At 35.9% G+C, this 16,290-nt stretch overlaps 1 protein-coding gene across 25 annotated transcripts in view; it reads left to right on the forward strand.

Annotated features, from left to right (window-relative positions):
* PCM1 (pericentriolar material 1) overlaps nt 1–16,290 on the forward strand; it is a 91,677-nt gene that overhangs the window by 31,417 nt on the left and 43,970 nt on the right. For 16 of the 25 annotated variants that reach the window (XM_049631730.1, XM_049631732.1, XM_049631726.1 and 13 more), the window contains 13 exons: nt 352–529; nt 683–772; nt 3,110–3,219; nt 4,695–4,911; nt 6,680–6,878; nt 8,053–8,226; nt 8,734–8,891; nt 9,007–9,242; nt 10,358–10,512; nt 10,652–10,781; nt 11,746–11,886; nt 12,389–12,579; nt 14,828–15,031. In XM_049631730.1, coding sequence (XP_049487687.1) covers nt 352–529; nt 683–772; nt 3,110–3,219; nt 4,695–4,911; nt 6,680–6,878; nt 8,053–8,226; nt 8,734–8,891; nt 9,007–9,242; nt 10,358–10,512; nt 10,652–10,781; nt 11,746–11,886; nt 12,389–12,579; nt 14,828–15,031 — 2,183 coding nt within the window. The remainder of the gene's footprint in view (nt 1–351; nt 530–682; nt 773–3,109; nt 3,220–4,694; nt 4,912–6,679; nt 6,879–8,052; nt 8,227–8,733; nt 8,892–9,006; nt 9,243–10,357; nt 10,513–10,651; nt 10,782–11,745; nt 11,887–12,388; nt 12,580–14,827; nt 15,032–16,290) is intronic. The other 9 variants (XM_049631739.1, XM_049631745.1, XM_049631747.1 and 6 more) reach the window with 2 other exon arrangements.

Consider the following 16,290-nt stretch of genomic DNA (forward strand, 5'->3'; position numbering starts at 1 on the left):
TGTGTGTGTGTGTGTGTGTGTGTGTGTGTGTGTGTGTGTGTGTGTGTTTAGCTCTTTGTAACTTTTTTTGTACGCCTTTTTCTCCCCCTTGGTTAATTCTTCTTCATGCTAAGCCATTGATTATGCTCTTTTACTGTGAAATTACCTAACTACCTAACTCTTAATACGGCAGGCTCTCTCTGTGTCATCATTTTTTTCTTACATCTTTTTCTTCAAGTCTACTAAAACTGTATTGAGGGTTGTGTGTTTAATACTAATTTATCATCTACGTATGTACTTTGCCATTAGTAGTTGAAACAGGAACATGAATTTTAATAATCAGATATAAGTATTGTTGATCTTATTTTCCAGGCCAGAGATCCTCAGCAGGAACCTATGGAAGAGATAGAAAATTTGAAGAAACAGCATGACTTATTAAAAAGGATGTTACAGCAGCAGGAGCAGCTGCGAGCCCTGCAGGGACGACAGGCTGCTCTTCTCGCTCTGCAGCACAAAGCCGAGCAAGCTATCGCTGTGATGGATGATTCTGGTATGCTGCAGGCTAGCATGTTGATAAAAGCAAGGCTCGGTTAATAATGGTCTTGCAAGGTGGATGCTGGTTATTAGATAACCAGATCTTGATTGTTGACTATAAACCTACATACGAGGCTTACCCTGTCCTGTGCTTTCTCTGGTTATGCAGAAAAGGCTGCAGGGACAGCTCCTGGCCGTCATACTGTACCAGGCCCACAGCCAGCCTGCTCTCCTTTTCATCAGAGAGCACCCTCAAGAGGTAAAAGGGACAGGCTGCAGTTCTGTTTTTGTACCTCACACTAATAGGGCTCTTGATGGGTTGTTTTTTTTTCCACCTGTTGTACTTTATTCACCTGGGATTGCCATACTTTTCTTGTCTCCCTAGGAAAGGTCACAACCCTAAAAGTGAGGCAGTGAATAAATCTGAAGAACTTCTTTAGCTTCTGATGTTAGCAGTAGCTCTGTTATTTCAGTTAGATACCCAGTAGTGTGCACTAGTTCCTTTTTACTGAGTTTATATCCTGTATAGTCTTCCTGAGACTCAGAAATGTTTTTTTCATTTTCCCTTCTGTCACAGCCATGTATCTATCATTTAGGTGGAAATTGTGTTGAATTCTTTAGTGTGGAGTCTAATTTTATAGTTTGTTTCATCATCTTCGAACCTCTTGAGTTTCTCATTATGTTGAAAACCACTTGTTACCTGTTAAAACTCAGTAAAACTAAGGGATATTTTCTAGTCTGTCATCCCAGTCTAATAATTTATTTCCTGTGGGCTCTTCTATGTTAGGTCTTCACTGAGGTCATCCTGTTATTACTCATTTTATGCTGCTATCCATACCTAGCCCAGTGGCTGAGCCCTCTGATCACTGTTATACATAATTTAATTTTGCATTTTCATAAGGAACATCATGACTCGCAAGTAACTTACTCCTTTGTAATAATTACATAATTGTGTATCATATATGTAGTGTAGTATATAATAATTAATATGCATTTTGAACCCATTTTTCTCTTGTAAAGTTCAGAGTATCATTAGCTTTTACATTCATATTTTAGGAAATAGATAATTTAGAATAAAACAATATTTAAACGATGACTAATATCAGGTAAAGGCTAATGACTAATGTTCTAAATAGTTTAAATATTTTTCAAGTTTTAGATTTCAGAGACTTGCCTGTGATACTTATGTTATTTCACATAGTTACATTCACATCATCTCATTTAATTATCACGAAATTGTGTGTTAGTCACCAGAGCATTTATTTCTTAGGCTCATGTTGTAGAGAAGCGGCTCTAACAGAGTTTGTGACTTGCTTACACTTACATGGAATATTAGTAAAATCAGATCTCTTGAATTCTAGGTCAGGGGTCTTTTTCTGAATATATGAACTTATTTCTTTTTCTTTAAAGTGTACTATGAGGCAGGCACCAGGAGTAGAATGAACAGGAGTTTAAGAGTAAACTTTTTTTACATACTATTTCAAAAATAATTTTAGTAATTTTTAAACATTGCTTCTTGTATGAAAAACCAGAATGGTAATATTTAATCTTCTGGTATGTAAGCAAGTCAAAGTAATTGTTATGGGAAAGAATTGTTCTTTACTGAACTAGTGGGTATGTGTTAGTTGAGTGTGTGTCAGTTACTTATACTGTAATTTCATTGTTTTCAAAATAGAGTTTGCACTAGATACTTGGGATTCTATTTAACCCTGAAATTCTAATTTCTCATTGAGAAAGCTAGTATTTTCCTTTAGAACAGAAACAGTTTATAGCCAGTGTCTCTCTTAGAGCTAGAAAGGATGAGCATGGAGTGGTTGGTAGTAGAACAGTGACTGTTATCGAAATTATCATCTGAATACTGCCTCAGGAGTATTGCCATAGGAAGGTAAGAACCATGGTCTTGCAGTTAGTTGCGTCCTAAGCAACAACATCAGTAAATTACCTGTTCTGTCGCACGGGTCAGCAAGCTATGGCCAGCTGGATTTGACCCACTCTATAAAATAAAGTTTCATGGAACATATCTGTGTCTATTTATGTATTTATTGTCTGTGGTTGTTTTTTCCCTGCAGTGGCAGAATTGTGTAGTTGAGACAAAAACTGTATTTCCACAAAGCCTAACATATGTGCCATCTGAATCTTTATGAAATGTTTGCCAGCCCTGTATTAGATCATTGATTCTGTCTGGGGAGGTAGGGATTGAGACCTGACTGTATTAGCTGTGCTTTTTCAGATTAACCACTTTCCCTGCCAGTCCCCCATCCCAATCTGATTGGCCTGTCCTCTCCCTACTCCTTTGAGTCACTATTCTTAATTGGGATGTAGCAGTGTTTCTCCTTGAATGATGGAGTAGAAAAAGATGAACCACTATACTGGAGTTTTCTGGGTCTTTTTGTTTTCAGGTTAGATGGAAATTTTTATTAAAATGATTGGTTGGGAGATAAATCTGAGAGTTAACTAGTTATAAATTAGGTTAGTTTTTTTTTTTAATTCCTGTTTTTCTCTCAGAATTTATATTTAGCTTCTCAAATTGAAATTTTAAATTAAATTAAAATTTAATTTATTTGCTTTAGTGAATAGTTGTTAATTTTCTTTCCAGTTGTAACAGAAACAGCAGGTAGCCTATCTGGAGTTAGTATCACGTCTGAACTAAACGAGGAATTGAATGACTTAATTCAACGTTTTCATAATCAGCTTCGTGATTCTCAGGTAACTTAATTTTTTTAGTATAGTTGAGTTTAAAATTACATTAATTAAACTAGTGGTTCCCAAATTTCACTGAGCATAAATTCACCTGTTACGATTATTAAAAAAAAAAAAAAAAAAAAGGTAGTTTTCTAGTTATTGGGTTCCCCTCACCTCCAAAAGTGTGTATGACTCATTCATTTGAGGTGGGCTTTCCCACCATGTGATTCTACTGCTGGTAGTCTGGGGGCTATACTGTGAGAAACACTAAATTAGAGGAAAACCTGCCTTGAATGTAGTGATAAGTGAAATTTTCTCCCTCTGTGCTACTAGATAATATGTTCTTTTTTCCTCTCAAATATTCTAATGGTCATAACCTCTAAAACTTAAGTTATATCTGAATCTGTGCCTTTATGATACTTTACTAACAATTTTGAAGAAAGTTCCTAAGTTTAATTTCAGAGTTATTAAGTTATAATTTAATGACTTGTAAATAATGATATAAATACACCATTTCAGTTTATGGGCCTTGAGTAAGAAAGGGTGAATTAATATTACCTCTTCACTGGAATTGAGTATGAAGACGAAGTGTCTCCTATCGGCTGACCTGATGACAATAAATGAATATGGTCCAGTACTTTCAAGAATGATTGAGCAGTCAATTTTTCTGGTGACCCTGCAGTGCCCCATCTTAGATTCTTCATGTGTTCACAAGGAGATATATATAAGAGTGTTCATGGCAACAATTTGTTAATAGCAAAAAACTAGAAACAATCTAAATGTCCATAAACATGAAAATGGATTAATAAACTATAATATATGCATAGAGTTAAATCCTATAACCAGTTACAGTAAATGAGCCAGAGTTAATAAATGAAAAATGCGAGTTTAAGAAGGGTACCACTTGGCTGAGGTGTAAAAATGCATAAAGGATGTATATTTTCTGTAGGTGTAATAAAATGTAAACATATGTGAGGATGGTAGAAACCTAATTCGAGATTGTGTTTATATCTGGAGAGAGTAATGAGATTGGGGGTTGGTATGTCTAGAGCTTTAGCTATATCTGTAATCTTATATTTCTCTTAAAAAAATTGATGCAAATGTAGCAGAAGTTAAAATTTAAGCTTAATGGTGGCTTATTCATTTTATGATTTCCCAAGCCTTAGTGGAAAGAAGTGGTAGGAAAAACTGATAGGTTCAGATATTAAAGTTCATGATGGGGATTCCAAAAAGATGGCAAGAGAGAAAATGAGATTTTTGTAAGTTCATATAACGTATGACGTTTCTAGCCTTAATTTAGTTATGTGTGTCCATAAAACCATATATATGTTACAGTGGCACATCGGGAAAATAGTATGGAAAGGCATATACTTACCCACCAGCACAATCTCGGCAAATATTTATCACTTTTTAGAAAGAATGTTTATGCTTTTTTAAAATGAGAATGACACCTTTAATTGCTTTGGTCTTCTTCTTCTTCTTTTTTATTTTTAAATAAGCCTCCAACTGTTCCAGACAACAGAAGACAGGCAGAAAGTCTTTCATTAACTAGGGAGGTTTCCCAGAGCAGGAATCCATCTGTTTCAGAACACTTACCTGATGAGAAAGTACAGCTTTTTAGCAAAATGAGAGTATTACAGGAAAAGAAACAAAAAATGGACAAACTGCTTGGAGAACTTCATACACTTCGAGATCAGCATCTGAACAACTCATCATGTAAGTAAATCTGGTTCAGCAAGGATAGGTGGAAGACCCATGAGTGTATGTGCTGGCATCTGATAGTTATTTAGTAAATACCTGGTGAACGAATGTACTCATAGTTCCTCAAGAAAATGACAGTATTTGAGGGGAGATAGGACTTGCATGGGGAAAGTTTTTAAGTTGCAAGGCAATCTGTGATGATAACAAGATAGATGGTCGATGTGTTCTATAATTCAGTAAAGGGAAAGAATAAAGTTGGGCTTTGAAAAATTGGTAGGATTTTGATTTGGGGGAAACAAAAAGAGAAGGTAAACTATTAGATACTTGGACATATACTGGATTTTTTAGCATATTCACATTTTCCTTTGAAGGAACACTAATCCAAATTAGTACTTTGATTTAAAAACTACGAAACAGATTTAGAAAGTATACCAAAAAAATGAGACACGAAAAACTTATGTAGTACATAGGGTTTAGTGCAGAAAACATATAACTTACATAGTTTATAACTTACAGGCTATATAACCTATAAAAACTTGGTAACTTTTTTGAAATATATAAACAGTCATCTTAAGTGGGTATAGTAGGAAGAGCATAGTTGAACTAGTTATACTATGGGAACCACTTTTCTGCTCCACAGATGTCTTACTCGGCCGCTCTCAAATAGTCCTCAGTTGCTGTCTTGACACCTTCTCAAGCCTGGTCCCTTTCTCTTACCTAAAAACAGTCAGTAATAGGAGCTCTAGCAAGAGAAACTGATTATTAGTAGGACCAACACCAGCTGGTCATCATTCAGCATTCCTGCTGCTCTTTACTAAAGACAGGGTTAGAAGAAACATCTCTGGAGTCCCTGTTCCTTATTTTTTACCCATCTCCTATTTGTCTGCTGCCCCCACCCCCCCCATGCATTTCTGCCTGAAACATCCTCCTTTCTTTTCCCTAACCTTTGCCGGTCTCTCCTTTTCCAGAGTATAATCTAATCCCAATGCTTATCCTTCCTATACAGATGAACACAACTAAGAAAAATTTAAACTTTGAAAGTTGTACTCAAGGCCTTGTAGTCAGTTTTATATACATTAAAAAAGTAGCACTCTGCCTACTGATGACTCTTAAAAAGTGATTTTTTTTTTTCACACTGGGAAACTGTGAAAGCAGCAGCAAAAGATAGAACAGTTAAGGAATAGAGCGAAGAGACTGCTGGAAACCAGCTGTAGCAGTTGATAATGTGAGCAACAAATAATGATGGTCATCCCTGTGAGAAAGATAAATGACAATAGTTTTGAAGTGATGGAGATAGAAAAGTGCAAAGATTCTTAATCTTCATTCATTGCCCTTAAAGGCATAAGGTATCTTTGGTCCAGGTGGACAGAAAAGTAATTAACATATAGTTCAAGGACTATAGAAGGTTAGCCATCATCTAATTAGAAAATTTTATTGCTGGTCTGTATTTCATGGTATGAAGGTACTACAGTCACTTTAACCTAGAATCCGGTTTATCAGGAGAGTATACTGGTTACTTTTTAAAGTGGAATATCCTAATTCTTGTCGATTTCCACCTTGTCTTTCCTTACTGTTTTCTTGCTGTTTTAAGTTTGTGGTGTTTGGTTAGGAACATGTTAATGAACAAGTGGCCTGGCTGCTCTGTCCTGAAGTTCCTAAAATTGAAATCTGCAGAATTTAAGATGTTAATGATATTTTACTTTTTATTTTCATATGTAAGCCAACTGTTACTTGATGCCGTATTTGTTTATTTATGGTAGCTGATCTTTTGTTTGTTTGTTAGTTGTGCCTTCCTCAGCTTCTCCACAGAGAAGTGTGGATCACAGAAGCACAGCTGTGGCTCCCTCTGCCCCCACCGGCTTAGCACCAGTCAGTGGAGAAGCCAGTAGCCTCACGTCATCTGTTCCTTATCCTGTTGCTTCTCTAGCTGCTCAGAATGAGAGTGAAAATGAAGGACATCTGAATCCAACCGAAAAACTCCAGTAAAACATTTTTACAAACATTGTTTACATAGATTAGAATTGAATAATGGAGATAAATTATGGGTTTTTTTCTTGAATTGTTGAAAATTCTAGAAAAACTGAATTTATTTATTATGATAAATTAGAATTGTTAAGAGGTGGTAGAAACTGTGTGTGTGATACTGCATTCTTTGAGTTGTCCAAGAGAAATGTGACATTGTAATACAGATAATTTTTGTGAGCTGATGCATTCCCATTTTCCACCTAAAAGATTAGAAATAGCTGGTATTACATTAAAATGTTTTAATATTCAAATGATTCTAAATTCAGAGTTCAGGCTCTAGAATCAGAAAGCCTTGAAATTATACCTCACAAGGAAGGCTGTGTGACCATGGACAAATAACTTATACTCATTAAGCCTCTGTTTCTTCATCTGCAAAATAGGGATAATAATATACCTATTCATAAAGGTATTTTACACATTAAAAAACATTGGCCTAGTTTCTGGCACTTAATGGAAACTCTACAAATTTAATAATTTGGGTAAACCGATTATACACTGTATAGATCTCTATATGTTTCAAATCAGGAGCCTTCTATAAATGCTTCGTAATGCCTACATCACTGATTTGCCTGAGAAGTAGTATTTGAATTGAATCCTTACTACTTCACTATTGATTCAGAAACCAAATCTGCTTCAAGTGAACACTTGAAAAAAAATTTTTTTTAATGTTTGTTTATTTTTGAGACAGAGACAAACAGCATGAGTCGGGGAGGGGCAAAGAGAGAGGGAGACACAGAATCTGAAGCAGGCTCTAGGCTCTGAGCTGTCAGCACAGAGCCTGACGTGGGGCTCGAACCCACCCAACTGTGAAATCATGACCTGAGCCGAAGTTGGATGCTTAACCGACTGAGCCACCCAGATGCCCCATTGAAAGTTTTTGTTTTAAAGCTTTTGTCCCTAACGTGACATTAGAAAATAGAGTGGTGAGATATTGAGTAAGAAAGGTATCCTTGAAATTAAGTTCATTACTTTATAGTCACGCCCCCTGGATGTTTGACTAGGGCTAAATTTTGTTTGTATTGGCTGCTTGTATACGAGAATACTGCATGCTTTGTTTTGCTGAAATGGGTATTTTATTGTATATATATATATGTATATATATGTATATATATTTTATATTTTGTTTATCAGGAAGTTAAATGAAGTTCGAAAGAGATTGAATGAACTAAGAGAATTAGTTCATTATTATGAACAAACATCAGATATGATGACAGATGCTGTAAATGAAAACACAAAAGATGAAGAAACTGAAGAGTCAGAGTATGATTCTGAACATGAAAACTCTGAGCCTGTTACTAACCTTCGGTAACAATTTTGTTTTTCTAACATGTTCCTTCTACTTGGATATTTCTGATATGCAACAAAAAACCCTCAAAAGAGTGCTATTTGCTTTTTATTTAAGCTTTTCTCCTGTAAGTCTGCTTAAGTCTACTATTTTGGCCAGTATAATCTTACTTGCCCTGTAAAGATAAACAAATAGAGAAGCATGGAGTACAGTAGTTTAGTAAATTTGCTGTTTGTTAGATCAAATGCAGGTAAACCATAAGAAGTATCTTAACATTTTCCTACCTCTTTATTTTTAGGTATAATTTTGATTTTCTGGATGTTTTCTTTTTAAATTTCCTAATAGAAGTTTATGAAATGCAAGAGCCAGTTATTCACAGTATGAGTTTAAATGGAATGATAGCCAGTGATGATCTTAGTTTGGAATTATTTTATCAGCAGTTCTAAAACTTGGAAAATAAATTTATTTATTTATTTATTTATTTATTTATTTATTTAAATAACATCAGGCTGTTTTCTTTCTTTTAGAAATCCACAAGTAGCTGCCACTTGGAATGAAGTAAATAGTAATTCTAATGCACAGTGTGTTTCTAATAATAGAGAGGGGAGATCAGGCAATTCTAATTGTGAAATTAACAACAGATCTGCTACCAACATAAGGGCTCTAAACATGCCTCCTTCTTTAGGTATGATTGACTACTGATGATAACTTTGACATACTGTTTTTTCTAAGTGTATTTTATTTCATTAGTACTGTTCTTAAGTTAAATTACTGATTTTAATTATACATGCTTCCAACAGATTGTCACTATAATAGAGAAGGAGAACAGGGGATTCATGTTGCACAAGGTGAAGATGATGAGGAAGAGGAGGAAGAAGCAGAAGATGAGGGAGTCAGTGGGGCTTCATTAACTAGTCATAGGAGCAGTCTGGTTGATGAGGCTCCAGAAGATGCTGAATTTGAACAGAAGATCAATAGACTTATGGCTGCAAAACAGAAACTTAGACAGTTACAAGATCTTGTTGCTATGGTACAGGTAAATACTGCTTGACTGAAAGAACTGTGTGTCAAAACAATAATTCTTGAAATAATTCTTGAGTCATTTACTTTCTTTTAGTGTTGGAGTTGATATCATTCAGTTGTTCAGGCACCCTCTCATGGCCTTCTATAACTTACGGCAGTTTTGTATTTTTTCTTGAACTTTAATTTTTCTATTTATTATGTGGAAAGGCCTCATACAGCCTCTCTATTCTTGTGTCTGAACTCAGTTTCTTTGCAGTTTCTTATCCATACTAGTAATGAATTAGGTTTTTAGATAAATAAGAAGACCAAATAATACCCATTTACAAACTTAAAATTGGCTAACCAGTGTTATAATTAAGAGTCACCACTAACTCTTTAAGGTTTTATTAAAACGATGTTTCCAAAGGTTAAAGTTTCAGTTGAGGTCTTCAGAGAAAGCATGAGTAAATATAAAATTATGTAGAATTAAATGTTTTTTAAGAAAATGTAGTAGTTCACTCCCCAGAAACCACCCCCCCCCCCCAGCACCTTAATAAGTACATTAATGTAAACAGTAGATGTGGCCCTACTTTAGGAAGGTAAAAACTTTAGTTGTTTTTCCAGTAGTTAGGACAGATGTGAGATATTCTCATTAGTTTTTGTATTATGAGCTACTGGCACCGGTTTGGCAAACTGAAGACTAAAGTGAGAGAATAGGAAATTTTAAGCAAGTGACAGTAGACATTGATTATTTGAAATTGTTAATGTAAAAATTACATTTTAAGAAAAATTATTTAATATCAAGAGTTCCCAGATCTGATAGTGTGTTTTTGATCTTTTTCATATTCTTTACAAAGCTTTTCTTTGATAGCTCTGTATCTGGTCAAAATAAGAAAAGGCAACTTAATATTTGTCATTATTGGGTAATTGGCAATTCAGATTATAAATGTACCTTTTTGTTGTCTTAGTACTTCTTTTCCTGCCATTGGTAGAGGATGAACTTCAGTGCTCTCAAAAAATCATGTACTTATTAATCTACTCCTTTTTATGTTACATAAATTTTACGGAATAGTGGTACTTAAGGTATGCGTTGGACAATGTCTTTAGATATCAAGATTATTTTAATTTAATTATTTTCTTTTTTTTTAGGATGATGATGCAACAGATCAAGGGGTTATCTCTGCCAATACTTCAAATTTGGATGATTTCTACCCAGCAGAAGAAGGCAACAAACAGAATGCAAATAACACTAGAGGAAATACCAATAAAACACAGAAAGATGCTGGAATAAATGAAAAGGCAAGGTATGTTAAGCTCATGGCCTTCATTTAATAAAAATTGAGTGCTTTTTATATACACTCGAATGGGTACTGTATTAGATCATGCTTAATGTTATAAGATTTATTGGAGTCTGCAAATATGATAATGTTAATTTAATTATAGAGAGAAATTTTATGAGGCTAAACTACAGCAGCAACAGAGAGAGCTCAAACATTTGCAGGAAGAAAGAAGGAAGCTGATTGGGATTCAAGAGAAAATTCAAGCATTGCAAAAGGCATGTCCTGACCTACAGGTAATTAGGAACTTTTTTTTCCCATTTGTTTGAAAAAAAGATATTTAAAACCTAATATCATTTAAAGTACTCTTTTTCTAGTACTGACGTGATAACGTTTGTATCAGTTTTATGATTAATGAAATGGATGAACTTATGAAAGAGGTTAGGGAACTACATTTACACTGTGAAAGATAGCATATAGGAGTTGACTTTGTTACTTTGATCTTTTCACTTGGACTAGGCAGCTTTAGATTCAGAACATAAGTATTAATAACTATTATATTAAAACATTCTGGTTTGAGCTTTGCCTTTAAGGGAGTAGCGTTTCCATCTTGTATTGGCCTAAAATTATATAAGAAGGCCCTTAAACCATCATGAATTATCTAAGGAAATCAATTAAAATATTTTATCTGTAGTTTGCATATTAAATAGTACTGTATGTATGGATCTTTGAACTAGAACAGAGAATGAGCAAACTTTGACCATGTCACGTAATCAGGAGTGGGAATGAGGTTGATACAGGAAGGGAACACCAGTTCTTTTTGAGATTTTTCTTAAAATGTTTTGGTTACCTTTATTCTTCAGTCAGGTTTTGTTTTCAGTGAAAGGGAAACATCAAATTATGTTTCTCCTAACCTCTTCTACCTTATCTAATCCTTTTTCCCTTCTCCATAGTCTAAATAATATCCAGAGGGATGCATATCAGAGTTGGGTTGAGTATTTGAAATTTTCCATGGTTACATTTTATCCTTCTTGTCTCTGTTGTTCCTGAGAGTTGGCTGCTAGTCTTTAGCTTTATCCTGTGTTTTCATCTTTGTTTTCTTATGTCAGGTTTTCTTTGGATCAAGATGTCAATTGAGGTCTGGTAATGACAAGTTAAATACAGAATTAGAGCCCCAGTGAAATGGTGAAATAACTGCTTTTATGAAATTAACACAGTTGCTTTAATTCCTCATAATAGTTTTTACTAATCCTTTTTTAGCTGTCAGCCACTAGTGCGAGTAATTGTCCCACAAAAAAATATATCCCAGCTGTTACTTCAACCCCAGCTGTTAATGGAAATGAAACCAGTACAAGCAAATCTGGTTTTGAGCCTGAAGATCCTTCAGTAGTAGATAATGAGGTATTGTATATTGTACTGTTGTTCCTGAGTCTTACATCACGTCTTAAAGAAGGAAAACTGAGTATCTGTGGAACATGTTTTTAAATGCAGCCTGTTTTGTCTTTTAGTGTTTTTTTTCCTTCCCAAAGTCATTAAGTTGGGATCTTTTCAAAATAGTCTTGTTCTTTATTAGCAAATATTTGGCCGAATTGTGTTTAAGGGGTAGTTACAATGAACACTAATCATTTCTGTTAGAAAGACCTATTCTTTTCCATTTTGTTTGTGTGTGATTTGTAGAAAACATCATAACTTTCTCTAAATAGTTGACGCAGTGTGTTTGGCTACTACTTGTTTTTATTAAGAATTGATTGCCTCGTTTTTTCTTATCACAAAAATATTATTTTAACTGTGGATATCTTAGTGTAAAAAGGATAGAGGGAGAACAGAACTCTTTGTCTTACATTCTTTAAGGCTAAAACAAATCCAAGTATATTATACTAACTTGACTGACTTAAAATAACAGCTGTGGTCAGAGATGCGAAGACATGAGATGTTAAGGGAAGAGCTAAGACAGAGAAGAAAGCAGCTTGAAGCTCTGATGGCTGAACATCAGAGGAGGCAAGGTCTAGCCGAAACTACATCTCCAGTGGCTATTTCATTGAGAAGTGATGGATCTGAGAACCTGTGTACGCCCCAGCAGAGTAGAACGGAAAAGTAAGCGATGTTTCAGTCTTTTTCTTAACATTACCTACCTAAGGCATGTAGGATGGGCAGCTTCATTTCCCCTTTCAGCACACATCTGCTGTTTCCTGGAGGCTAGTGTTTGAGCATCACCTTAGTGGTTCAATTTAACTAAATCCAGCTGTTTCCTGTTCTAACTTCTCACAGCATCACCTCTTTTCTTTTTTTTTTTTTTTAATAACTAAGGCACTTGATCAAATGGTGATACAGATTTTCTTGAGTATATAAGCCGTATTTTCTTAGTTATGTTTTAAGCTTAAAAAAGCAAAATGTTTGTTACTTTATAGTACTTACCTATCAGGCCAGAAATGAGCATGTTTTTTTCTTAAAAATCTCCTGTCTGTAAATTTCCTAATGATTAGTTAGGAAAGGTTTTATTACATGAAACATTTAGATTTTAGGGTTTACATTTGAAATCTCCATATTTAGAATATTTCTTAAAAAGTGGCCATCTGTAAGATTGGTTAGTTATCTATATAGGAGTATTCAGAGTCAACATTTTCTATTTATTTATTTTTAAATTTATTTATTTTTAAATTTATTTTATTATTATACATAAATATATATTTTTTGAGAGTGAGCAGGGGCTGGGTAGAGAGAGAGGGAGAGAGAGAATTCCAAGAAGGCTCTGCACAGAGTGGAGCCCCACACGGAGCTCAAGCTCAGGAACCATGAGATCACGACTGGAGCTGAAACCAAGAGTCAGATGCTTAACCAACTGAGCCACCCAGGTGCCCCTCAGAGCTAGCATTTTGAAATTCAAGTTTGTTGGGACCTAACCTTTTGATATCCTCAGATGGCATTTCTGGAACATTGCATCAAACCTTATTCTCTTCCTCTTAGAAGAACTTTTCCTATTTTGAAGTCCCAAACTGTACTTTATTTATCAAATTATACCTACAGTGTTTTTTTTCTGTTCTGAGTAACACACATCTAAACTTCAGAAAAGTTAGATAGTTTTGATCAGCATCTAGATTTGGGAACCACGGCTCTAGAATTGTGCTTTCCAGGGCGCTTGAGTGGCTCAGTTGGTTAAGCATCTGATTCTTGATCTCCACTCAGGTCATAATCTCATGATTCATGAGTTCGAGCTCCGTGTGGGGCTCTGTGCTGACAATGCAGAGCCTGCTTGGAATTCTGTCTCTCACCCTCTCTCTCTGACCCTCCCCTGTGTGCGTTTCCCTCTCTCTCTCTCTCTCTGTCTCTAACTAAATAAGTAAACTTAAATTAAAAAGTACATATAGAGTTGTGCTTTCCAGTATGGCAGCTGCTGCATTGCCTATACCTATTAAAATTAAAAAAAAATTAGGGGCGCCTGGGTGGCTTAGTCGGTTAAGTGACCAACTTCGGCTCAGGTCACGATCTTGCGGTCTGTGAGTTCGAGCCCTGCGTTAGGCTCTGTGCTGACAGCTTGGAGCCTGGAGCTGCTTCGGATTCTCTGTCTCCCTCTCTCTCTAGCCCTCCCCTGTTTGTGCTCTCTCTGTCTTTCAAAAATGAATAAATGTTTAAAAAAAATTTTTTTTTTTTTAACGTTTTTATTTATTTTTGAGACAGAGAGAGACAGAGCATGAACAGGGGAGGGGCAGAGAGAGAGGGAGACACAGAATCGGAAGCAGGCTCCAGGCTCTGAGCCATCAGCCCAGAGCCCGACACGGGGCTTGAACTCACGGACCGCGAGATCGTGACCTGAGCTGAAGTCGGACGCTTAACCGACTGAGCCACCCAGGCGCCCCTAAAAAAAAATTTTTTTAATTGAAAAAAAAAATAGCTCATTTTCTCAGTCACACCAGCCACATTTTAAATGCTCATTAGCCATGTGTACCTAGTGTTTACTGTATTGGATCCACGTACATAGATCATTACTACTATTGCCGAAAGTTCTTTTGGACAGCTCTGATCTAGAAAACTGTCACTCAAGGACAAGTTAAAAATTGAAGGGCGTTTAGGAAGAATGTTCAGAGGGTTATGATTACTATTTTAATTTATTTGAAGGATTGTGTTGTGGAAGGCAGAGTAAACATATTCTGTATAACAGCAGTGGAAAGAGTACCATCCATTTTATTACTATGATTAAGTGAAATAGTATAGATCAGTACATCTATGCTTATATATAAGTATACATATGTATATGTACACACATGGTACAATGTGTGGCACATAGTAGATGGTAACGTATTTAGCTAATCTCTAGAATGATCTCTTTTTGTCTCTTAATCTCTAGAACAATGGCAACTTGGGGAGGTTCTACTCAGTGTGCACTAGATGAAGAAGGAGATGAAGATGGTTACCTTTCTGAAGGAATTGTTCGGACAGATGAAGAGGAGGAAGAAGAAGAGCAAGATGCCAGTTCCAACGATAACTTTTCAATGTATCCTCCTAACAGTGTGAATCAAAACTCTTATAATGTAAAAGAAACTAAGAATAGGTTAGTTTCACCGTTTTAACTTTTGGCTTAATTCCTGATGTTTCACATCTTTGTGACACTAAGTGCTTCTATGATTCTCTGAACCAGCGTGGTGTTCTTATAATTCATTTCATTTCTGACACTAACTACTTAGAATTAGGGCAGATGCCACAAGTCAAGGGCTCAGTCCCACAAGATTGCCCTCATTTCAGATGCCAGTTGTAATCCCAAGTCTCCACGTGCTCACACTTCTGTCTGACTTTGCTAAACATTTGGGGGTTCCCACAAGCCCTATTTAGGTTTCATAATTTGCTGGAACAACTCATGAACTCAGAAAAGCACGTTTACTTGCCTGTTATAAACGGTGCAAGTCAGGAAAAGCCAAATGAAAGAGGGCAAGGAATGGGTGGGGCATGGGGTCAGAGCTTCCATGTCCTCTGGGTGCGCCACCTTCCCAGCACTTCAATATGTTCACCAGCCCAGAAGCTCTTCTAAGCAGCTGTTAAGGGTTTTTTGTGGCAGTTTCGTCACATAGGCACAATCGATTAACTCATTGGCCATTGCTGATTAAACTCAATCTTTAGCCCCTCCTGTCTCTCGAAGTTGAAGATGGGGCTGAAAGTTCCAACCCTGTAAACACCTAGTTGATTTTTTAGTGACTTGCCCTTATCATGAAACTATCTAGTGCCTGCCAAGAGTCATTAGCTATGGTTGAATGAGTAGCAAAGACCTTCTACCTCTCAGGAGATGCCTAGGGTTTGGGAGCTCTATGCCGGGCACCTGGGATAAAGACCAAATACATTTTTTATTGTACCGTGAGAGTTTTGCCAAGGTAGATCCCAACTAGACTGGATCAAGATTCATAAGCTTTGATCTTTGCTCCTGTTTGGGGGAATTAAGCAAAACTAAAAATCATCGATGGTGACAAAGTCGTGTCAACAAAATATCAATTACATTGTTATTTCTAACAGTAAAATATGTTTCGTGAATAAAAGATGGTTAAGTAGTTCCACTTGATGGAATGTCATGTGGCTAAGTTTAAAGCATGAAGAGTGGAAACATGCTTGTAATAAAATGTTCATTTTGCAGAGTACAGGATTCTGTGGACACTTCTCTGTAAAACCTAAGTAAAAAAAGAGTGGAAAAAACTTACAAATGATAATTGCACAAGGCTAGAAATCTGGCATTCCCTTTCTCCCTCCCTCAACCTCCCCCTCATTTTCTATACTTTTTGAGTCCTTTGAACTTAAACTTGGATCTTAAGAAAATACTGCTCTGTG

The sequence above is a fragment of the Panthera uncia genome, chromosome B1 (assembly GCF_023721935.1).
Source record: "Panthera uncia isolate 11264 chromosome B1, Puncia_PCG_1.0, whole genome shotgun sequence".
Taxonomy (NCBI): Eukaryota; Metazoa; Chordata; class Mammalia; order Carnivora; family Felidae; genus Panthera; species Panthera uncia.